Source organism: Podarcis melisellensis (assembly GCF_964234715.1).
Source record: "Podarcis melisellensis genome assembly, chromosome: 4".
Lineage (NCBI taxonomy): Eukaryota > Metazoa > Chordata > Lepidosauria > Squamata > Lacertidae > Podarcis > Podarcis melisellensis.
The window spans coordinates 52,124,888-52,149,541 of NC_138531.1; the positions used below are offsets into that span (position 1 = coordinate 52,124,888).

Genomic DNA, 24,654 nt, shown 5'->3' on the forward strand with positions numbered 1-24,654 from the left:
ATGGTGGTGTTGTGAACATAAGAATCTTTGAATTGGAGAAACAGGTGAATGTTTGTGTGTGTATGTGCGTGTACACACACACACTCACACGTATGGATGTTCACATCAGATAGGGAAGAGGCTATGACTGGCCTGCAATAATGGGTTGAAAGCAAACTTAAGTGTGCAAATGTGGGAGGTTTCTGTACAGTGCTATAGGAAAACAAGCTAAGCACAATGTTAAAGATGCCCATCAGAAAAAAACAACAATATTTTTGGCTTAGGTATATTTTGGGTACATATGAAACTGTAGTCTTTTCAGTTCAAGGACCAAAAGTAAATTTAATTTAAACCTACACCATCAAAATAGACATAAAAGTAATAGCAATACCTATCAAAAGAGCGATTGTGGGAAGTGACTCTGCTGCCTTGGATTTCTCTGGTCAAATGCCACATGACAGAGAACCGGAACAGTGCCTCCAGCCTTGTCCCCTTAGGAGGAAAGAAACCCAAAGCAAAATCAGAACAAAAAGAATGTTTATGAGCTAGTTTGAGATATTCAACTACATAGATTTAAAATTGCAGCCTTGCAGCCTACATAAATTAGTGATAATTATGGAAAGACAAGAATACGCTGATGAATGTGCACTTGCCCCTCAATACAAGAAAAAATGTTTGAGATCTCTTTGAAAATGTAAGAATGAAATGAATCATTATATTCTTCTAAAAGCTTAGCTCTATTTCCTTTTAGTTTGAGAAATATGAAGCCTTGATGGAACGATTATAGTGAACATGTGGTTACTTATGCTTCCAAAAATGAAGAAAATCAGTGTATTGTTAGCAAGTAGGCTGGTTAATTAAATCTGCTCTTCATTATCCAGTTAATTACATCTACTCCTTAAAACCCAGAAGAAGGGATAAAATATAAACTGTGGTTTGAGGAAAGGCTTCTCAGTCCTTGCCCTAATGAGCTACCCAAAGCGCTTGCCGACCTAGGGCTACAGGTAGCCTATGAAGTAAGAAGGAAGATTTTGACCAATATTTACTCAAGAGGGATAGGAGATTAGTCCAAGAGTGGAGCTGAGACAGCATCTGTATACTGGACAGAAGAGCCACATCTAACAGGGCAGCAGCCAAAGAACTGTCTGAAACTGCATGAAGCCAATGGCTGATTCAGTTTAGGACTGCCTACTCTGGTTGGAAGCAACTCTTCAGGAGTTTCCAATTGGTTTGTCAATGCTCCATTATTCAAGACACATTTTGATTTTCAGACTGGACATGCCATGGATTGAGTCTGTGACCTTCAACATGCCAGGCATATGTTCTACCACACACAACTGATCTTCCTTAAACTTTGCACACCTTTTTATTTATTTTTAAACAGTATCAATCTGGGGTCTAATGGAGCCCTTTAAAGGTCTTAGCAGAAAGGAATGTTAAGCGCAGATTTCAAAACAACTCCAGTTTAACATCAATTATATTTCACTGATATTCCAAAAACATAGGGTGGTAGCTAACCAGTGAACCCTATCAAGCAAGGATTTCTATTCGGGCAAAGGAACTTTCTCCCTCCTATACACATGCTCCCCCAAAGTCTGTTCTAGCAGTGATTGTGATGTGCCACCCCCCCCCACTCTACAAAACTAGGGCGCTGTGTTAGGCTATACAAGATTTAATAATTCTTACTTTATCATGATCCAGCAATGCATGGCAGATGATGTCTTCACAGATATTAGCAGATGGAGCTAGGCAATGAAGACGGTAGAACAGCTCTACACAAGTGTTGTGATGCTCTCTCGTCTCTTTGTTTAGCTGATTCCAAAGTACTTGAGCAACTCTCTGTAGTGAAATTAAAAAAATAAAACCACACTTAGGCAGGTTTAAAGGACTCTGTGTTACTAAAAATAGTTCATGGTTTTCTATACCACACACCATCATAGAGCACCATGTTTATTAATGAAATCAAAAAATAATGTGAACACAGAAAACAGTACACTTCGAGTCAAACTAAGCCATTTTATAGGGCAAAAACAGATTTCACAGTAACTAGGTATTAATACCCTTAACATACACAGTGCCACCCCACATCCCTATACAGCAGAATAATCTAGGTGATGAATACCACTGGAAAGCACATTTGTTTTAAAGGGCAGTTAAGATATAATAATTTCTTTAAAATGTTACAATTTTTCTTTCTTTCCAAAATTAACTTTGTTGTGGTGGAAAGCAAGTCAGCGCACTCTCATCGCACATAAACTCCCTGCCCCACTGCAGTAGGCAAGGAAGAATTACAGAATTTGGGTGCCCCAATTTGCACGAGCAGAATCATTTTCTGCTAAAGCAAAGCCTCCACAGGATATGTGTGTACATTAATATAATTTGTGTTTTGTATTTTATTAGTTCTATGCGACTGTGAAGCAAAGTTTAATACAAAATTGTTACTAAGGATTATTTGCAAGTGCTTTTCAAAGTTAACACGGCAAGGAAATGGGCAATGATTTGTACTTCAGCAGGATGTGTCTATTTACTTTCTTGGCCAGTTGCAATGGTTTGGCCATCAGCACTGGAGAATGGAATGCTGAGCTACCTTCATCCTTTTTGTACCTCTAGTGAATATCATCCCGTGCTATTTCTGCAAGTTGATGTCTTTTCCCTTCCCTTCCCTTCCCTTCCCTTCCCTTCCCTTCCCTTCCCTTCCCCACCCCATAACACCATTACGGCTGCTCTTCCAGAGTCGCAGTTGCCATTTTGTTTAAGAGGCGCAAGTGCTAGCTAGAAACAAGTAAACAACATTAAACCACCTGCACATTACAAGCATTCCATTTCCATGGAAACAACAATGCCCAGCGCACAATGAAAAGTTTATAATGCAGCTTGGCGGGCATTTTAGTACATTACCTGGTAGAAATCAGTTTTTTCCGAAATAAGTTTGAGAACCCCATGTGCAATAGGAGGAACTGTGACCATCTGCAGCCTTCCAAAGAAGGGGTTCTGCCCAGGAACTTTATACCGCTTTACTCGGTCTTCAATAACCAGTGCCAATGATTGGGATTGGTTAATTACTTCTAGCAGCACAGAGATGGACACATTCTGAATGTGGCAGTCATTGACACAGCAACATATTGTCATCAGGGATTTGAGCCACAGGGGAAAACTGGATTCACAGCCACCTGAGGAGAGCAGACAAATAGTTTTAGCTCCAGTTTTAGTACAATCGTTGTTCGGAACAGTTTGTCCCCTTGACAAACATTTATCATTTAACATATGCAAGTGCCACAAAATGTTACAATGCATCCTTCACCTTTGAGTGCATAGGAACATAGGAAGCTGCATTTAGATCAGTGTTGTCTACACTGTCTGACAGCAGCTCTCTAGGGGACATTCCCAGAACTGCCCAGAGATGCTGGGGATTGATCATGGGGCCTTCTGTTTGCAAAACAGATGCTCTGCCCTTCTCTAATACAGATGTGATCCTGCTCAGGGTTCTAGCCAGCCCAGCCATTCCTTTCCCCCACAACCACCACTTTCCTTTCTAACCAACAATCAACATTATTTAGTTATTCAACATGTTTAGTCCACTTTGGGCTGCTTTGGGTTTGCTTTTTATCCTATTAAAGTTTTTTTAAAATATATTTTTGTACTTTCTCCAAACATACTGATACCTCTGTCTTCGTTCTTAAGGGCCCTGGCAGTGCTCACAACCTAAAGAACATTACTAGGTAAGTACATTACATTGCTAGACAATGGAAGGATCAACCAAAGTCATTGGCCAATTGTGCATGGGAAATGCAAATTAGACAGGGATCTCATCCAGACCTCAATATGCCAAGCAGAAGAAAACAACCAAGGTATGAATGCACATTTACCTAGCAACACGTCCAACTATGCTCAGTGGGACTTACTCCTAGGTAAATATGCATTGGAATGCAGTCAAAGAGCACAAGCTCTTTCAGAAAACACCACTTTAACGAAATACTGGCAAATCTGAGATTATGCCTAATTGATCCTTTAACCTTCAATCCGCTCAACACATACCTGGCTATCCTTTCTTCACTCAGGGCTTTATTTGCTCTTTGCCAGCACTCTGAAAGCCACATGTCCTAGGCCTTAACTGGTCCTTGCCCTACACTTACAAATTTATAGCCCTATCACATTATTATTTTTGCACAATTCCAATGGAAGATTACTGAATACAGAACACTGCCTTATTATGTACAGTCATACCTCGGGTTGAATACACTTCAGGTTGAGCGCTTTTGGGTTGTGCGCCATGGCGACCCGGAAGTAACGGAACACGTTACTTCCAGGTTTCGCCAGTCACGCATGCGCAGTCAAAATGACATCACGCGCATGCACGGAAGTGGTGAATCGCAAGACACGCAGTCGTGGGTTGCATTTGCTTCAGGGTGCGAACGGGGCTCTGGGACGGATCCTGTTCGCATCCTGAGGTACCACTGTACTCTTCTGCAAATTATAATGTTCCTCTTACCAGGCACTTGAAAGAGAGACAACTGGAGCTCCTCAGTTTCCTCCTCAGAAAGATAAACAGGGAATGTAGTACAATCCAATAAGAGGTAGCACATAGCTGCAAAGGCCTCTCTACAGTCTTCTCTCATATCTCCCAGGTCAAGCATAACTTGGTCAATGTCCCATTCTTCTTCCTTTTTCCCCCTTTCACCACCAAGCTCTTCTGAAGGAGATGGAGGATCCAGATCTTTCTGTTTAAAAGATGACCCTCGGACAGTGAATAAGTCTGTTAGCATCTGCTTAAACTGAGGCACCGTTATTTGCTTGGAATCCCATGAGCTCCTTTTCTTGGAAGTATTTCCAGCAGCTTGATAATGGTTTCCTTTTTTCTCCCCTTGTCTTGAATGCACTGACAGAACACTGCCATTACTGGGATCTTGTAGATGAACGACAAATACGTATTTACTGGCAAATTTTGCCACCAGCTCCTGGATGCACTGCAAGGTCTTCTGCATGCTTCCACCCTTTTTCCAGACATCATCTTTCTCAGGAGTTACCCTAGGTATTCTCAAGTGCTGAGCAAACTCTGGGGATGAAGTGCTAAGGCCTATACCACTGTCTTCAGACTTGAGTGGAGGATAAAGAGTGTCATCTTCATTCTGGAGCACTTTGGATTCTGAAGTCAGTTCCTGGTTTTCTTCCCTCATGGGGCTCTGAAATAATCCAAAGATGTGGACCCAAATGTGAATGTTGAGGTTTACTCTATACAAAATCCATACATGAGTAACATTAAAATATCCTTGCATGTTTTAAATGCCTGGTAAAACCTTTTTCTATTCCACCAGGCTTATGCAAGCAAACAAGAAAAATATATTTCCACAACAGCTATCCAATTTCTGATGTAAACCTTTTATATGGTTTTTATTGTATGGCTTTATATACGGTTGTGAACCACTTTGCTATTTTCTTTATAGGCATATAAATATTTTTTATAAGTAAATAAACAGATGTGGGGTGGAACACTGCCTTACATGAAACAAAGACATAAATCTGGTAGAGAACAATGGGAATTTATATTTGTCTGGAACTATCCTTGTGCTATTAAATGCAAAGGCATATTCTGCTTTAGGTATTACACAAATTCAGATGTTTCAGAGAAAGAGAGCTGAGTTTCAGCGTACTGATGCCATTTTGCCCTCATGAATGTTCCCAGCAGCTTCATATCAATATTAAATACCATTTGAGATAAAATAGTGCCCTGCAGCATCCCTAGTGTAACCACCAGGGGGCAAAAAAGCCCTCTCTTAATACAACTTTCTGGACTTGGTCCTGTAGATAGGACCAGAATCACTGTAACACAGTGTCCCCAATCCCCATCCCATGGGCTGGTCCAGGAGCATATCACTGTCAGTGGTACTGAAAGCCACAAGAGATCTAGAAGCAGGAGCAAGGTTGCTCCCTGTAAAAGTCAAACTCTCCACTACCTTCCCTGAGAAGTGGATATTTGTAGCGGTTGATAGTTATTCCAATATTAATATTATTATAGCAAAATACTGCACTGAAGCACCTACACCTCTCATCATGTATGAGACTGAATAGTCAGCCTTTTGGGCCAAGTGCAGAAAGCCACCATAAGCATCAGACTCTTGACATGACAAGTCAAACTGAATATTTGTCTTATTTGTAAGAAACATAGTAGTGATACCTAGTTTAATACTTAGGATGGCGGGGTGGGGTGGGGGGGAGGCGAAGCGTCCCATTACAGCATAAGAACTACAGTACAGCATAATGAATGACCACATTAACAATCTGATTGATCAATTCACAAAACGTATTATAGACATAAACTCATCTCTTAATACCTACAGTGTCTGAGCTTCCTGTATCAGTACCTAGGTAGGCAGGGGGCATCTGCACTTTGCTAAGTACTTTGAAGCATGTCCTTAAGGCATGAGTGAGCTCTGGCAAACTTAGTGTTTCCATGTTTTCAAGGAGAGATTGCACTATACAGCAGAGCATCTGTGGCAGATAGAGAGACTGCACTTCGGAATAAAGTTCCTATAAAAACAAGACATTTCAAATAAGCAAATCTCTTAAATGACGTACATCTAATTTTGAAATCAGTTCTTTTTGCTTATTAAGTTTTATGTATATATATGCAATCAACTACATCTTTATTCTAATCTTATTTATTATGTTAACATTTTAAAATAAAGATTGATTCTTGTACACTTTGATGTCATTTTTTAAACAACTGCTTTTACTCATGTTGCTAACATTCTGGGGCTTGTTGAAGAATGGCAGGTTATATTAAATAATTTAAGTAAATAATAAATAAAATAATTTGTAGACCCTAGGGAAGTCACTTTACTTGAACCTAAAGAACACAGCACAGATATAGCTATCCAATATTAAACAAGGTTGTAAGAACAAGTTTGCAGATTATTGCATATTCTGCCCGCTCAAATTATCAATATTTTGTTTTCTTCTAGGGCACAAAAGTTGTCCATAAATGTACAAAACGTTGAACAAAACCTATCATTCCACAGCTCTTTAATAAAAGTTGAGCAAATCATAAAGACAAGACTAGTATGCAAAAAACACTTTTCAAATGACAAATGTGTCCATGCACCATCAAATATTTGGCAATTAAAAATGTATTTTCTTAATAATTAGTTTATTTGCAGGGATACACATGGAAATTGACTTACTAATGGTATTACATCTAGAAGAAATATCAGTAGAGTGCAGAGTTCTGAAACGGTTGCAACATTCCTCGTCATAAGTTGTGTCTGTGTAGATTTATTTCTGCAATTGAAAGGGAAAGCGTGGTTTTGAGAAACTTTTTAGAAATTGTTTTTTTTTTTAAAATAATTTTTTATTAAGATTTTCCAAATTAAAACAAATTAAATCCAATTTATAAACTTTTTCCAATAACCAGGACTTCCCCTCCCCACCCCCTCTTGTATTCCAAATCTTCCAAATAAACAATTAAATTCAACAAATTCTTATCCCCAAATTACACTCATCATCAATAACCCAAATTTTTTCCAAGTTCCCATCCCCTAAGATCGATCTAATCCCTTCCACGAGGTCCCCCTTTTCAGATATAATGCAGATAAATATAAAATAAAGATAAGAGAACAATTTTACAACTTTTGGATTCCAAATTTCCCTCCCCCCTTTCCCTGTTGCGTTCCCCATATCCCTCCACTTCTAGTATCTTTCTGAAGTTCCCACATTTCACTAAGCCCATACCCCTCTAATTCTTTGCCAGTCATTTTTAATTACGAGTGTACAATTTTAGTTACGAGTGTCCAATCTATCTCAAAAAGGGGCCCATTTCTTCTATCCAGATTTTTGTATCCAGGAGTGAAAACTCCAATTTTATTTCCATAAGCTTGTCAAATCTGGATATCCCAAATGTTCCCACTTCCAGTTCCTTTTTGTTTCTTTGTTTATTTCCCTGTTCTCCCGCAGGAATGTTCTTTTTCCAAAAGCTTCTAGTTCCTCTGCAGAGGCTTGTTATTCAGGAACCAAACGTTACGTCATGTCCCTTTCATTTTCCAACAGATAAATCCATTGTTTCCTATAGTGTGTAAACCTCTGTAGACAAAATAGTGTTCCATTTCTGCAGTTTCCCAGGAGATTAAAAACTCTGTTCAACTATTCAAATTTCCTGTCAAAAACACATGCAATATCCCTCAGCTCCTCTAGATGGACCACAGCAGCTGAGCTCCCCTCCAGATCACATCCACCAGTCCAAATAACTTGTTGATCCTTATTTGAAACAATTTATATCCAATTTATGACAAATGTAACCGGCAAAGTCCTCGTAACAAAGACTCCAATTTGTTCTTCCGTTTTGACAGCTCTTTGACAGCTGTCAAAACCTCCGTTACTCTTCTCCAGGCATTTTCACGAATCGCTCCAGGGATTCCGGGGGGGGGGGGTTTGCTTTTTAATTCAAATTCCACTTTTCTCCTCCAGCTCAATCTTATATTTTCCCCTCGCGAAGTTGCAGATTCATCAAGATAAGGTTACTCTCGATCTTAGTTGTCAAGTCCTTTGTTTTGGCTCTTCTACAATTAAGGGGGGGCTGACTTCCTTTTTCCACCTCCCCCGTTCGCTCCAAATTTTAAAAATTTATCCCTCTTTTTAGTCCATACTCCAATTACTCACGGGTTCTTCTTTTAGATCCGAATTCTCAATAGAAGAAGCTAGCGCTCTCCACCGAATGGCATGCGGCTTCGCTCGGCAGGGGAAGCGGAGGACTCAAAGCACCACCCCTCCTCCTGGCGCCCGTTCTTTAGCCTTTAAAAAGGCTCTTTCGCGGGCCGGGGAGGGGCGCAAAGGTGCCAGCCGAGTCACCATGTCCATGGGGCTCCGTGCCCATGGTTTTTGAGGGTCCCCGCGTCGCCGGCGCGGTAGGACCCAACCCCTGCCGAGCCGGCTCCCTCCGGAGCACGGAGGGAGCCCGCCATTCGGCGATGGCGCCAACCCGGAAGCCTCGAAACTTTTTAGAAATTGAACTGCATTGATGTTTTATCTTGCTTGCTACTTTTGGTAGAAATGCAGCTAAGAAATGTTTCGATATTTATGGCTGAAATGTAATAAAGCTCAAGCAATGAAGAGATGTGAAAGTGAACACTGCAGCAGCATATTATCCCTAAGTTTTATACATGATATCAATGGCCAGGATCTTGTATGCCAAGACATGAAAATACACACATTTAAGGATCAAGGATGAATTAACCTGACTCCCTTTAATAAGATAAAAAGTTAACAAACAAAACAAGATTTTAAAAACCTGCATATTATGAAAACTATTGTTTCGGTTAGTTATGCTTTTATTGTTAAATAAAGAAATTTCATAGGAAGCAATTCATCAACAATATGAAATAAATAATCAAATAGAACTAAGATTCAAACAATATGTTCAACTAAGCTGTCCAACAGGTTCATAAGGATATATCAAATATTTTTAAAAGTAAAGTAACCAACTCATTTAATTCAAATTTGTTCTACCATTCTCTCAGCCATTTATTTACTTACTCACTCACTTATTTAAATATATGGCTATTGAAAGATTCCTATAATGCTTTTCACAAAATGTATTACAGTGGTACCTCGGGTTAAGTACTTAATTCGTTCCGGAGGTCCGTAATTAACCTGAAACTGTTCTTAACCTGAAGCACCACTTTAGCTAATGGGCCTCCTGCTGCTGCCGCACCGCCAGAGCCCGATTTCTGTCCTCATCCTGAAGCAAAGTTCTTAACCTGAAGCACTATTTCTGGGTTAGCGGAGTCTGTAACCTGAAGCGTGTGTAACCTGAAGTGTATGTTACCTGAGGTACCACTGTACAGTGGTGTACAACAATAAAACATACAAGACACAGTAGGTCAAGAATAAGTAGCGAAGTTAAGACTCTTAGATTAACTCTAACAGCATAATATATATAGAGAGCGTGCGTGCGCACGCTACCTGAAGCAGTCTTCGAAACATCTGGTCATATAATCCCAGAGAAAATCCGTGCTTAAGGATGTGATCAGCAGATTAGCTGTTTTAACTATCTCAGATGCATTCTTGTTTTCTTTGATTGCACTAAAAACAGCAAGAGTCAAGCAAATGTAGTAAATATTCAGCAGTAAGCATTCTGAAGTATTAAGCACAGACATCAAAGAACAAATATATATTGCAAAATAAGAAATCTAGCAGGGTAATGGGAACTATGTCTCATTGGCTGTTGTTAATTTCTGCTGCATATGCATCTGACAGCGTCCTGGCCACAAGACGGGTTATGTACTGTAGTTCTCATGATACCATAAGCCCTACTGGACTACCAGCATCAATGGACCTACATTTCCAATTGACTTTGCAGCTGATAATCCAACAAGGGGCCCTGCAGCCATTTCCCCCTTATGTCATTATCAAGAGAATTGAGAGGTCTCAGCTCAGAATAAGGCCAAGCTGGATGCAGACTCAAATAAAACCAAACCCTTAATTACAACTTGCTTGCAGTGTGCCCATTCTAAACTGAGTGCAGGGGTGCTCACTCACCATTACTTATAAAAAAATTAAATGATCAACATATTAAGTGTGTCTAACTATTCTAGTTTAATGCTCAATTTTAATGAAATTTACTTTCGAGGAAATGCTAATTTGGGTACTCAAATGCAATGACACAATAGTCATGGTTAGCAGGAAACTAGTGGGGGCGGGGGGGGGAGATAAATCAAATCCCAGTGGTGTTTTTCAGACACCTGATTAATGTCAGAGCAAAAAAAGAAAAAGACAGACCAAAGCATACCTTGTAAGGACATTTCCTGTTTGACTGTAACTAAGTTTAAGATCAGAACCCAGTGTATCCTTGCAATAAGAATAGAATGCTCTGATCACTTCAAGAAACAAATCCGCAACAACTGGTGGTCCTTCAACAAAAGAAAGATACAATGAAGTCTGATCATGATGAGTGGCAATATGTTATTTCAGAATAGAAGAGAAGGAAACAGAAACCCAACTTCTTAGTGGCTCAGTGAATTATGTAGATAATTGTCAAGCCCTGTTCCATTTTTACTGGAATGATTAAAAACCGACAATGTGATCAGAAATTGTTTCCTAGAACCGTATTATTCTTAGCGAGAAACCAAGTACTGTACTGTACTGGTCTCAGGTCATCAGATGAAGTAGGCTTTAGCTTAGAATACTTATGGCATTACATTTTAGCCTTTAAAGCAATGGATTGGTTTTTTTGTTGCAACAAACTAATACAACTATTTTTCAGGAGCTTTTCTTCAATTTTATATTCTTCAGCAAGACTTCAGCAAGACCCACTGCAAGTACTTAGAAATATATGTATCCCCGCCCCAGCAATGACTGTAACTATTCATATTATACACCATTTATTTTGAGCTACTATTGTGGCCTGTAATATTTCAAAAGGATAGAAATAATGCCACAGGTTCTCTTATATTTAAATATTGCACAGATGCATGAAATAATGGTAGTATTTTTCTATTATATGTCAGGCTTTTAAAAGTGAAGTAACAGTAGCATGCTCATACCAATGGAATATACTTCCTTATTTCATTAGAGAGAAGGAAAAAGCAGGATTGCAGAACATCTAACAGTTAAACCGTAAGAGACCCTGAAAATGCAACATTAGTTTGGCAGTTACTTCTAAACATTTAGGAATAGAAATGTTATTTCCACAATAGAAATCCACAAGAGCTACTCAAGTAGCCAAGGTTGACAGCCATTCAGAACATAATCTAGAGACAAGATTGTTTTAAAAACCAGTATGAAGCGATGGCCATAAAGCTGATATGGACAAAACAAAGGTCAGTTCATAGTGTGTTTCCTGCATATCCTGGAGGCATATTGAAGCACATGACTAGTGATTTGGGTACCTGCCTTATTGGGACTCATCATGATAAGAGTAGACATCCTGCTACCTATTGGCAAAGAAGGTGTAAAGTTTGCCTTTTGTTTTGCTTAGCCATCTATTGGCCTGTTCACATGTAATGTTAACCCATGGTTTATTAATTGGTATGGTTTGTTTATAACCAACAAACAACACTCTGAAGTCAGGGTTTGATGTTGGTTATGGTTTGTTTTAGCTGTGACTTAGTATCTTTAACTTTCTTCTTTAACCATCATTTGTCATCCCACGTCAGATGCTTGCTAAAGGCACAAACCTAGAATAAATGGAAAACAAATATATCGTAGCCAAGTATATTTTTGTATTAGTTCTCTTGAAAGACTTTCTTCTTACCTATTTCAGGTTTGTCAAGTAGGCTTATGAGAATGCGGAATGGTCTCAGATATGCATGATGCTGTTCCTCCAAGTCAGATTCTGCAAAATTTTGATGCAGTATTTCAATCAACGCCTGTTAAAACAATTAAATGTTGAATTTGGAAGCAAAAGGAGGATTAACATTGTCACTTACTCTAATCTTAGTGCTTGAAAGATCTCAAAACACAGCCAAACCCTGACTGAAAAGAAGGGTGGAAAACTGACACCAGATTCCAAAGCCATTTTCAGAATTCCTCTTTTACAACCTAACATTGTGGTTCTCCTGCAACTGCAGAGAAGACATAGTGGCTTGTGCTGCAGCGGCTAAAGTAGTATGTGGTTTGGCATGGACGGGGGAAAGAGCATAGCCAATAGCTCCTACCCACAGTAGACAATTCCCCCACATTGCCTTTAGAACTAGGAATCAGCATCAATAGAAGTATAGTTTCCAGTACCGCTCCGTACTGCCTTGGTCAGACTATATATGAAATACCATGTTCAGTTCTGGGCATCACAATTTAAGAAGGATATTAACAAGCTGTAACGTGTGCAGGGGGCACACCTGATGAGGACTGTTTGAGGGAGTTGGGTATGTTTAGTCTCGCTAAGAGAAGACTAGGAGAAGATATGATAGCCATCTCCAAACATCTAAAGGGCTGTTACATGGAAGAAGAAGAAAGCTTGTTTTCTCCTGCTCCAGAGGCAAGGACCCAAATCAATGGGTTTAAGTTACAAGAAAGGAGATGCCAACCAAACATCAGACAGAACTTTCTGTTCAACAGCGGAACAGACTCTCACAAGAGCTGGTGGACTCTTCTTTCAACGGAGGTTGGATGGTCATCTGTCTTGGGTGCTTTAGCTGAAATTCCTGCATTGCAGGGGGTTGGACTAGATGACCCTCGGGGTCCCTTCCAACTCTACAATTCTATGACTATGAACTGAAGGGAAATGTTGATTTTTCTGCAGTTCTAGTATACTGACCTGCTTCCTCCTTGCACTCAGAGCTACAATACAGAAGCATAACTATGTAGAGACAGTTGAATGATGTCAGCAATGAAATGCATTTGCTGACATGGCTGTGCCACTTCCTCCTGCTGTACCTACACACTGAGACTGGGACTGGGTTCTACCACCAAAATTCCCATATGTGATCCTATGAGCTGCTGAACTTGCACACAGGCGATTAGGCAACAAGGAATGTATCTTTCAGGGAATTTATTATACCGTAATGTAGGTTACATTCTTTAAGGAATATTACGCACCTCAACTAAAAGATCTTTGGAATATTTCCCAAAAAAGTAGAAGGCATGGTCCTCTAAGGACATAGAAATAGACGGATCTGGTAGAAAAGTACCTCCCTTGATATCAGAACCTGAGAACATGATAAAGAAAGAAAATATGAAAGTGGATTAAATATAATGAATGCAATATAATATACTTTTAAATCAATGGCACAAACAATTATGACAAAAGTTGAACTGCTTTTCCCTTCTGACATTAATAGCACTTGAGCCATCAGTGTGGAATCAAGGGATTTTGCTTAATTTGACAGCAGGACCCATCTAAAAGAAAGTGTGGCAGTAAGTTTAACTTTCTTTGGTCTTTTGTAGAGTCACATACATGACACATTCGCTACTGTAGGTGGTTATACACAGCCAGACCACTCACTCTATCCAGTTCAGTATCATCTCCATTGCCTGGCCACAGATCCCTAGGGTTTCAGACAAAAGCATTTGTTTCTCAGCTCTATCTGAAGGTGCCAAGGATTAAACCTGGGACTTTTTGCATACAAAGCATGTCCTCTACTACTGAACCATGGCATTTACCTGGTAAGTGAAATATAGACCTTTAATCCCACCAGTCTTACAAAGTGAATAATCAACTGTCCGGGCTTAGTGTTGATTTCTGTTTCACAAAGTAGTTCATAATTCAGTGGACACAGAGGCTTCTATTAATTTAAACTTTCTACTTGGTACTCCTGAATTACTGAGAAAGCAAGCTGTCAATTAAGTCACTGAGTAAGCAATGTATGACAATAAAGGGTGCAATTTTTCAAAGATGAAGGCAGTAGTAGTCAATGTGGTACCCTCCAGATGTTGTTGTGCTACAGTTCCCATCAGCCTCAGCCAGCTTGGCCACAGGTGATGGCGGGGGGGGGGGCATGTTGGGTACCCCTGGTCTAATTGATACTGTGGTACTCCCCTTCCATTGAGGAAATGTTTGTTCACACAAAATCTTATGCAAGGTAACACAAACGGCACTTCTCTACATACAGTATAATCATAACCCCACATACTCAGAAGTATGTCCTATTGCATTCAGTGTGGCCTATTTCCAGGGAAGTGGGGTTAGGACTGCAGCTGTAGTTGTGTAAGGCAATTCTAGGAAAGATGCATATAATACAGTGTTTGGGGATGTCTGTATACTCCCTGAATATCCTAGGACAAAAATGTTGTAAAAACCGGTATTCTGCTGTAGATGGCCCATAAATACAGATGAAACCTGGAGTTTTTAAATATTCTATTTCAAGAGTGTGCACTAAAGTTATCTGAACACCAATAGCAAAAATTACACACAAAGAAAATGTGGCTATAATTTGTACAGTACCTAGCAGCCAAGCATATAACCTTCTGTTAAGTGACATATCTCTTCTTAAGAGAGTTTGGGCAGATGCTGAGAGAAGGTGGACTATATCAGATCTAGATAGTGTAACAGCACTTTCACTGGGATCCTAAACAAAGAACAGACAAGTCAGATATAGGTGAGTCTCCTCGAACAAAAACCAGGAAATGCAAAAACAAAGAAAGCCACCACACTGTGGCAATAAAAAATTAGCAACATAAAACTCCTCTCACTTTAATGCTGCAATCTGTTCATGTCTATCAGAACCAAGACAGCCTAACCATAGTAGTACTGATACTGGGAACTTCAAGGCTTGATTTATTGCAATGCAATCTGCATTAAATGTCCCTTGAGGCTGGCCAAGAAACTGCAGTTACTAAAGCAGCATGTTGTTTTGGTGGCAGATACGGCAGTGAACTCCTTAGAGAACCAGCAGAGCTGCCCCTCCTTTAAACATCTTCAGAATACTTACACAGAGACCAATGGTTTGTTTGATTTTGGGATGGGTGGGAGAGAGCTAAAAAATAAACCCAACCGTAAACCAGGGCACCACTTGCATGTACAGAAAATGTACAAAGCCTAGGCAGTTTTCCCTTGCGCTTGCCTGTCTCCTTTAAACATCTTCAGAATACTTACACAGAGACCAATGGTTTGTTTGATTTTGGGATGGGTGGGGGAGAGCTAAAAAATAAACCCAACCGTAAACCAGGGCACCACTTGCATGTACAGAAAATGTACAAAGCCTAGGCAGTTTTCCCTTGCGCTTGCCTGTCAGTGTAGCGAGCCTTAGAGTCGGACCACAAAAAGTTAAGTCTTTTCCTTACCAAAGATGAATAGAATGGGAAGAAGAAGAGAACCACCTCCAAAGTGTTCCTTTGCACAAGAACATTTGAATCCAGCATTGACACACAAAAAGCTTTGACCTGTAAGAAAAGAACAGAATTGCATTTGAGGAATGCACCCCTCTGCTGCCAAGGAATATACCTGGTAGCGGAGGGCATGACAAAGGCACAAGCTCCATGTGGAGGGAGCTGGGGGACTTTGTGCGGGCTGAGAGAATGAAGTGCAGCTCATCTTCCCCTCTCCCCAAGCTTCCCTTGCGCAAAGGGAATGGGAAGTTGTTGGAGGTGTTGGGGTGTAGTAAGGCTGATGGGGTCTGCATGGGGATAAAGTAGGTAAGAGGGAGTAACCCCCATGCTTCCTAGACAGTCTTTCTCACCTAACCTGCAGTGATTTTCTTCAGATGCCAGACTCTTGGGACTGCTGACCTCACTTCCTACTTCTCCCTTCCTTGATCCCACTTTTTGCGTCTTTCTTCTGCAGAGATGACAGAGCAAGCATGGCTCTCCGCATCTCCTTCTTAGTTAGGCAGAACTAGGACCAGCTTTCGATCAAACATGCATTCCGTCTAACTAATGTAGCTTTCTTATTCTTCTATACTCAAGACTCTGTGGTTGCCTTCAGCGAAAAGTGTGTACCTCCAAATAGGGATTCAGTGCAGTTCCAGTTCAAGGTTCTGCTGGTGCATATAAACTCGCTCCCTTTCCAAAGCAGTCAATCTGGGGGAGATTTCAATTGGTCCCCATTATTCTTAGATTTGCTGCTGTTGATCAACACTTAGCCAGAGAAAATGATCTGAGAAAGGACATCCAAGGATGGCTATGTATCACCTTCATGAGTGTATGATTGGTTTGCAGTTTGCCCATGCTTCTAGAATTGTTTGTTTAAAAACGCATACAAAGAACCCACATTACCAGTTGTGCAACCTACCATGAGCTTCGTATCAGTTCCCAGCATATACTTCTGCTGTTTTCCAGATAATTCTCTGTTGATATGACTAACAACAAAAAGGGAGGCAGGCAGCCTTATGGAAGGACTAACCAGGACACTCCCCCATAATGCTGAATAAAACACTTCTTTGCCAATTACTAGAGACAACTTCACAAGTAAAGCATCTGTCCTGTGAAAACAAAAAAAAAAAGTGGAAATGAAAAAGGGAAGTTTCTATACCACTTCCATCAAATGACCATACTTTTTTTAAAAAACAACAACACACAGCTTAATCTAGAAAAGATCAAACTCACTCCAGTTTGGGACTGTCACTGCATTCACATTTTCACATAATTTGTCACTCTGTCACGAGTTATACCCAGTCTAGGCCTGCTCCTTCTATAGTAAATTAGTATTGCCACTCATGTACGTCACAGGTACTCAAAATTGGGAACTGATGTTACGGAAGAAGATGGAGAAATGATTCTAGGGTTGTGCTGAAGGAAATTACTACTCTAGTCAACCCTACCACATTTTAGCAATTGTGACTCAAAGGATCATGGGACCATGCCTTCAACCGTACAACTTAGATAAAAAAAGTTCACTCTTTGCCTGCTAATTATTTAATGCTGTCAGTATTTCAATATAGTAAGGGGCTACTTATGGCCATCTGCTTTAGATCTCTCCTCCCCGCCAAGTCACATCACTAATGGGCAAGACTTAATGTACAGTGGTGCCTCGCAAAACGAAATTAATTCGTTCCACAAGTTTTTTCATCTTGCGAGTTTTTCGTCTTGCGAAACACGGTTTCCCATAGGAATGCATTGAAAATCAATTAATGCGTTCCTATGGAGACCGCCTTCAGACCAGACTTCAGACAGACTGTCCCCAGACCTCTTCTGAAGGCTGGCGGGGAGAGAAGGACTTTTCTCCCCACCGCCAGCCTTCAGAACAGCCTTCTGAAGGCTGGCGGTGGGAAGAAAAGCCCTTCTCCCGCCACCAGCCTTCAGAAGAGTTCCCGCAGGGCTGCCTAGGCTGCGGATAGCAGCCTGCTGCCCGGCGCGAGGGGCGCTCTGAAGCAGAGTGCCCCTCGCGTAGGGCAGACATCTGCAGCTTGGGGAGCCCTGCAGGACTTCCCCGCAGGGCTCTCCAAGCTGCGGATAGCAGCCTGCTGTCCCACGCAGAGCACCCCTCGTGCGGGGCAGACATTCGCAGCTTGGGGAGCACTGCAGGACTTCCCCACAGGGCTCTCCAAGCTGCGGATAGGGGTAGCAGGCTGCTATTCGCAAGCTGTGGATAGGGGCAGCAGGCTGCTATCCGCAGCTTGGAGAGCCCTGCGGGGAAGTCCTGCAGGGCTCCCCAAGCTGCGGGTGTCTTCCCGGCGTGAGGGGTGCTCTGAAGCAAGAGCGCCCCTCGCGCGGGGCAGCATGCTGCTATCCGCAGCCTAGGCAGCCCTGCGGGAACTCTTCTGAAGGCTGGCGGGGGAGAAGGGCTTTTCTTCCCACCGCCAGCCTTCAGAACAGCCTTCTAAATGTTGGCGGTGGGGAGGAAAACCTTCTTCCCACCGCAAGCCTTCAGGACAGGTCCGGGAACAGAGGAGAAGGCCCGCTGCGCTTCCCCGCTGTCCCCGGAGATTTCCCTATGGGCTTTCATCTTGCGAAGCAAGCCCATAGGGAAATTCATCTTGCGAAGCCGCTAAAAATTGGAAAACCCTTTTGTCTTGCGGGTTTTTCGTTTAGCAAGGCATTCGTCTTACGGGGCACCACTGTACGAGTCACCCAATGATTGCTCATAATCTGAATAAATTAAGTGGACAGAATCTCTTGATCGGAAAGAAGTAATCACTTCAAGAAGTGCTGATAAGAATAGGATGCAAGCTTCCCATCTTTATTTCTTCTCTTTCAAATACAGATTTTTGCGAAGACTTGGCTGGGGGGGGGGCGGGCAGTACCAATATGTGGTGGCAGTAAAACATCTTGGAAAGTTAAGTACAGTCATACCTTGGGTTACAGATGCTTCGGGTTGCGTGTTTTCAGGTTACGGACGCACCAAAACCCGGAAGTACCAGAATAGGTTACTTCCGGGTTTCGGAGCTCGCGCAGAAACACTAAATCGCATTTTGCGCATGCGCAGAAGCGCCGAATTGCAACCCGCGGGATCACGTTCGCAACCCGAGCGTCCACTGTGATACTAACAGTATCCCATTCACCTGCCTTTGGTGGATTTTGGTGAAGATCTGGTGTCTGAGAAGGCTTTAATATTTGAAAATCATTTCTGATAGTTCAGTTGTCTACATAACTGGATTAATGTATACTATGAATTTACAGAATTAGAGAAAGGAAGCCCGCATCCTGAGAGCTTAACCAAAAGCAAACCACCCACACAAATTATGTGCATAATTAAATAATACATGTAGTAGAGACAGACTTGATGGCTGACAAGGCTCTTAACTACACTGCATCAGTTCTGCATCACTGATGTTCCAAATCTCATACCAGTCATAATCTTGTTAGAGGCCTTAAGTCTCTATGTTTCATCCCCCACTCCTATCTACAATAGGCAATAGTGACATACTTTGCACTCTTATAAGATTGAAAGAAAAAAAACAAAAATGCTTAGTTTAGAGGATAAAGCTCAAGCAAATGTTTCCATAAAACTCTGAAAAGAGACAAGGTTTTCTCTAAATTCCATTGACAGAGCTTGTAAATATTAAGCAGAAGGGAGTTTTTCCTGCTGCTTCCAGATGCCTTTTGGCACAGCGACATTTCCATTTGTACCCAAAAGAACCTGCTTGTTTGCACTTATGATTCTGCAGCCACAGGCACTTCCTGCTCAAGTTGTCCTGTGGCCCTTGCCAAATACAAACAGAACGTCTTAACTCTAAATCCGTACGGCTCTGCCCTTCCTGTTTCTTTCAGTAGCTTGTCTTCTCTGACCCCACCAAGAGCCTTTCCACATGCCCCATACTGCACAGGTGAGCAACTCTTGGAAGTGGGGGGTTTCTATTAAATAAATATATTCTATTAAATAAATATATTTTTTAAAAGTTTTAAAAATGCAATGACATTTATTGTAAGAGCAAGTGATACCAACCTGTCATAGATTTCTGACCCTTCCTCCAAACCAGGCAGGAGTCCAATTAAGAAGGCTTGAAGACTTGGCAAGAGGCACTTCTGCAGTGGGATAAAGTATTTCTCATACAGGCCAAGAAGAACAGGCCTCACCGACATTGCTGCATTTGCCAGCAATGGAAACAAGCCTGAGCTGGTGACACAGAGAGAATGAGAGATTTAAAAAGGGGGAGTGGGTGTCAGCCATTATGTTAAATTATGGCTTAGAATTACAACGATGAGTTGAACGGGGTCTTGGGCTTCTGCACTTCCTTCCCGCTGAGGCGGCTATGAGAAAGTTTAGAAACATTTGTTCCCATTTGAAATTAATCCCAGCTTTTTGTGACTACTGAAACCTGGAAAACTGTGGCTAATCTTAGTTATTTGTTCAAACAGGTTAACCTCAAACCACACTTTATGAAGTTGGCTCGTTTCAACAATAGTGAAGACTAACTACAGTTCAGGGTTGCTACATGACATTAAACTGTAGTTTACCTGAAACAGAAGCTCCCAATCTGCTTTTTGCAGTCACACTTGAGGGGAGGGGAAGCGTGAGCTTGAGGCCCTTTTCTGCAACTCATCCTTGCAGCGCTAAACCAGAGTTCAATATTATCTGCAAGCACAGCCACTAATATTAAATTCAAGCCTTACTTTTTAACTAGAATGTTTACCTGTATAGAAACAAGTCCTTTGCAAGCCATTTGGTCCCAATGATTTTAAATATTATCTCATAGGTCTCTAGTGCCTTTAGGTGTACTCCACTGGGCAATGCTGGATGCAAACACTGAGATAACCTCTTGCTGATAATCAGACGCCTTGGTAAAAGGGAGTACTTCAAATTACTTTGAAGAGCCTGTAAAATAATGGTAAGAATTAAATGTTATAACTTACATCAACATCAGTCAGCAAATGAACTTAGCTAAAGCTTTACTGTAATCTTCTACTTAACAGAACTAGCCTTCAGAGAGCTGAGGCTGCTGAAGAGGCCAAAGATCATCTCAGCTGTGAGTCCCGGAGAACCTGCTCCCTGCCTTGATGGCCTTTTTCCACATGGCCTGAGAGGGTGGGGCCTGGACTGACTCTAGTTACAAAAACTGAACCTGCCGAAAACACTCTTGGGCTGGAGTACTGTTTGTGTGTGTGAGGGGGCTATTGCTTTTACTGGTTTTAATTGTTTTGTACCTTTATTTCAGATCTTATGTGGAAATTGTTTCAATTTGGTTGTGTATTTTTGGTGTTTTATTTGTTGTTTATGGCTTTTCTTATGTTGTAATTATGTATTTTTTCATGCTGTAAGCCACCTTGAGCTTGGTTTTGACTATGGAAAGACAGCACAAAAATCAGATTATGTATGCATGTTGTTACTAGCAGACTTATGGGGACATGGGTAGCGCTCTGGTCTAAACCACTGAGCCTCTTGGGCTTGCTGATCAGAAGGTTGGCAGTTTGAATCTGTGCAATGGGGTCATTTAGTTCACCCTGCTGCAATGCAAGAATCTCAAAATGTGGTCCCCATACAATTTGACTATGTATACAGTTGCACTACCAACCCCTGTTCACCACTCTGAATCTAGGGATTGGTTTCAGAAGGACAGAATTGTGTTAAACAAAGGCATGTTTTGTGGCATAGAATAGTAATAGTTCTCTCTTTTCACAGAAGTCCTAGAACAGGCAGAATATGTAAAAGCTAGAATATATAACTGGGTTGGGAGCAAGTAGACAGAGTGTAAACATCTGGACTATTTGTTAAGGGTGTGTGAATTGCTATGTTGAGTTTGCAAAAGTAAACTGATCAAAGATCCAAACAACTGCAGCTAATTTATGATCCATAATGCAAAAGAATATGGCACTGGAAAAATATTTAAAAATTCATTCAACAGGGCCCCCCCCCTCGTGTTTTATATTACAAATTTAAACCCATCTTGAAAATTTTGTTAATCGTTTTCATTTGTACAAACAAATGGGTATGGGTGTGCAAGGGCTGTATTGCTATGTCACTCAAACATTCAGCTGAACAGCTCATGGGGGCACTAAAACTTCTTATCAGAAGGACTCAGCTACCCTATTTGTCACATGATAAGGAAGTAGTATGAAGCAATGGTCCACACTTCATGCCAAGCCAGGCCTTGCCTCAGTACAAATATGTGGGTTCTCAGGCAGGAGCTCACAGCCACTTTGTTCTTCACTGGTCCTTTTTGGTGCAGGAGTGAGCTAAGCTAAGGTTTTCTTAATGCGTCATCTGAACCTGGCTGATAGTTAAGCTCTTGCCTGACTAGCAATGAGCTGTATTATTATTAATACTAACAGTAATAGTAATAAGAATAACCCACCCTTCTGTCTATGTTCCCAGGGCAGGTAAAAACAATTTAAACTGCAACATCAAAAATAGCTTAAAGCAAACTACCTAGTAGTTTTAAGGCAGCAAATAAATTTTGAAATACTGTAAATCAAACACTGTTCAACATTACTATGACAAGTTAGCCTGGTCAACATCTGCTACAACATCAAGACCTGTCAACTGGAAAATCCCCACTATCCTGTTGAGAACTTAGTTTATACCATTAAATCTAATTAAGACCAATTACAATCACTGCCCATAACACCAATGGGGCATTTAAGACCCAGAAGCTCAGCATGTGATTTACTACCTGCAGCAGAAAAAGACAAGAAAAAAACCCTACACATGCAAGTTTCAAGCAGATGGGGAAAGAGTATTAATGCACATTTAAGCAGAGGAGTTCAAGCTAGTACTGTACTGCTTTGCTTGGCACATATAAATTAAGTGTGTATCTCAAACTAAGATTAATTCACAAGTAGTCATTCTGCCTTGACCACTGCATTTTTGTGCCACAAATACCCATGTTTTAAGCAAATGGATCACATTCCAGTGAACATTTCAAAGAAAAAACTTCTTATTTTCCAAGGTTTTCCTGTTGTGTTACGCCAGCGCCCAGCAGCTACAGAGTAGTTTCTACTGAAGAAGCAAAGAACAAACTAGGTGAGTATGGTCCCCAATGTTAATTTTTCTCTCGCTCTCCAAAGATGGGGAAGTTAAGCAGTTCCTTTCCCTTGCCGTTTCTCTACTTAACTTGTAGCCTTGTAGCCTCCCAGAGCTGTTCTTCATTAAACATACTCACACAAAATGAAGAGACTGTTACATGCATCTGTTGCATAACGTATGCTGTGGCCATGAATAAGAGTTGCTCTGCATGATTCTATTCCATTGCCAATAGAAAGAAAAGGCTACCGTTCCCATACCAATGTGAATAGTCAGTACATAAAAGCCCATATTAAAAATAGGTAAGAAGGTCATGGTAGAATTGTTACAGAAAACTTCAAGAAAGAACAGTGAATAAAAGAAAGCAATAGGAGCTGGCTTATGCACATTCACAGAGGCAATGGCAAAAGTAAGATATGGCAAAGATTTTTAAAATATTTTATATATGCTGTTATAAAACTTGCAGCTGGTAAGCATATAGCAGGGGGAACGCCTGCTATAAATACATGCAATTCATTTACAAAAGGAAGTATGTTTCCTGATTAAAAAATTACCGACAGTCAATCAATACAATTTGTATAAAACTCACTGACTGATCAACAAATATATTTTAGGACTATCAGCCCGCTATTAGGAGTAGCTACTACAAATATTTTTGCACATGCCTGTTAACTCAGACCAAGCTCAAAGTGTACAGAGTAAACTGGGATTGGTCTGTGCGGTGCCACACCACTGACCTCTCAAGAGCTGCAGCTTATAAGGACTGTGAGGAGATGGGTCAGGGTGCTTGTGAAGTCAGGGCTACATGGGTGCGCCAAGAGTGCCAATCCAGCACTGCCTGTGCAGTCTCTACCTTGCTGCCACCCTGACCTAACTCGCACCATTTAGGTAAGTGGCAGCAATGCTTTTGTCAGAAGGATGGTAATATGGCACCACCTCATTACCCCAGATACTGCCTTGGCCCACTTGGGGCACTTGAAGATAAACAAGCCAGCACACTTTCTGGATCCAGCCCCCCCCCCCCCGCCGATATACTGCCAAACAACAAAAGGATTAGTAAGTATGCATCTGTGGAACAAACAGGTATTGAGGAATGTGCAAGCAAAGCATAGCCTAAACCAGGGTTTCCCAAGCTGTGGCCCCTGAGCTAAATTTCAGGTGATCTGCAGTGTTTCTGAATTAGGACTAGGCGATACCAGCTTTTCAGCATCACGGTGTATCACCAGCCAATATACCGTGATATACTGTGATGTTGAAAAAACAAGCTGCATTGGCCTCTGCCCGCGAGACACCGAGTGAAACTGCCCCAGCTCTCATCTCGAGGGGTGAGGTGGTTTCACCCAGGCTTGTGTGCTGGGACAATGCAGCCTGTTTGCACCGCTCAGCTGGGGTCGGGGGGGGGGGAACATCCTCAGATGAGCAGTTTTAAGATGCAGAGGAACAAGCTGTATCAGCACCTCGCTGATATAGCTTGTTTTTCCCTCTCAGTCGCATAAGGGCAGAGTGGGATGGTGGTTTCACTCAGTGATATATATTGCCCAGACCTAGTCTGAATTTATGGTTGAAGATGAAACACAGCACATCCATCATACTGAAGATTCATACTGATTTTTAATAGTATTGTATTTTTATTGCTTCTTACATTGTACAACTTACCATTTGAATTCTATGAAACTACAATTGCTGCAACAGGCAGAAAACTCATTAAATGGTCTGCCAAGACCAGGCAGGGATGATGGGAATTGTAGTTCCAAAGCATCTGGAGGGCTGAGTCTGCCTATGCCTGGCCAAGACCTTCAGCAATTGTCAAGTGGTTCAAAGGGGGGTGGGAACTGATCTGTCAGGCTGTATGGGAGACCTAATTCCCTTGGCGCTAGCTCAAGCTGAAAACGAAATGAAGTTTGGGACAGGAC

General features: G+C 41.3%; 1 protein-coding gene across 2 annotated transcripts in view; it reads right to left on the minus strand.

The window, feature by feature from the left end:
* The window catches only part of DOP1B (DOP1 leucine zipper like protein B), a 64,956-nt gene that overhangs the window by 33,454 nt on the left and 6,848 nt on the right, over positions 1-24,654 (minus strand). For both annotated transcript variants that reach the window (XR_014167820.1, XM_081908712.1), the window contains exons 3-17: positions 20,415-20,596; positions 19,727-19,897; positions 16,634-16,823; positions 15,688-15,786; positions 14,849-14,972; positions 13,504-13,613; positions 12,221-12,335; positions 10,757-10,877; positions 9,931-10,050; positions 7,158-7,254; positions 6,313-6,504; positions 4,469-5,159; positions 2,878-3,149; positions 1,666-1,818; positions 371-471 (exon numbers count right to left, since the gene is read on the minus strand). Coding sequence is in view for 1 of the 2 variants with exons in the window: in XM_081908712.1 (XP_081764838.1) it covers positions 371-471; positions 1,666-1,818; positions 2,878-3,149; positions 4,469-5,159; positions 6,313-6,504; positions 7,158-7,254; positions 9,931-10,050; positions 10,757-10,877; positions 12,221-12,335; positions 13,504-13,613; positions 14,849-14,972; positions 15,688-15,786; positions 16,634-16,823; positions 19,727-19,897; positions 20,415-20,596 (2,738 nt within the window). In the remaining variant the exon portion in view is untranslated. The remainder of the gene's footprint in view (positions 1-370; positions 472-1,665; positions 1,819-2,877; positions 3,150-4,468; positions 5,160-6,312; positions 6,505-7,157; positions 7,255-9,930; positions 10,051-10,756; positions 10,878-12,220; positions 12,336-13,503; positions 13,614-14,848; positions 14,973-15,687; positions 15,787-16,633; positions 16,824-19,726; positions 19,898-20,414; positions 20,597-24,654) is intronic.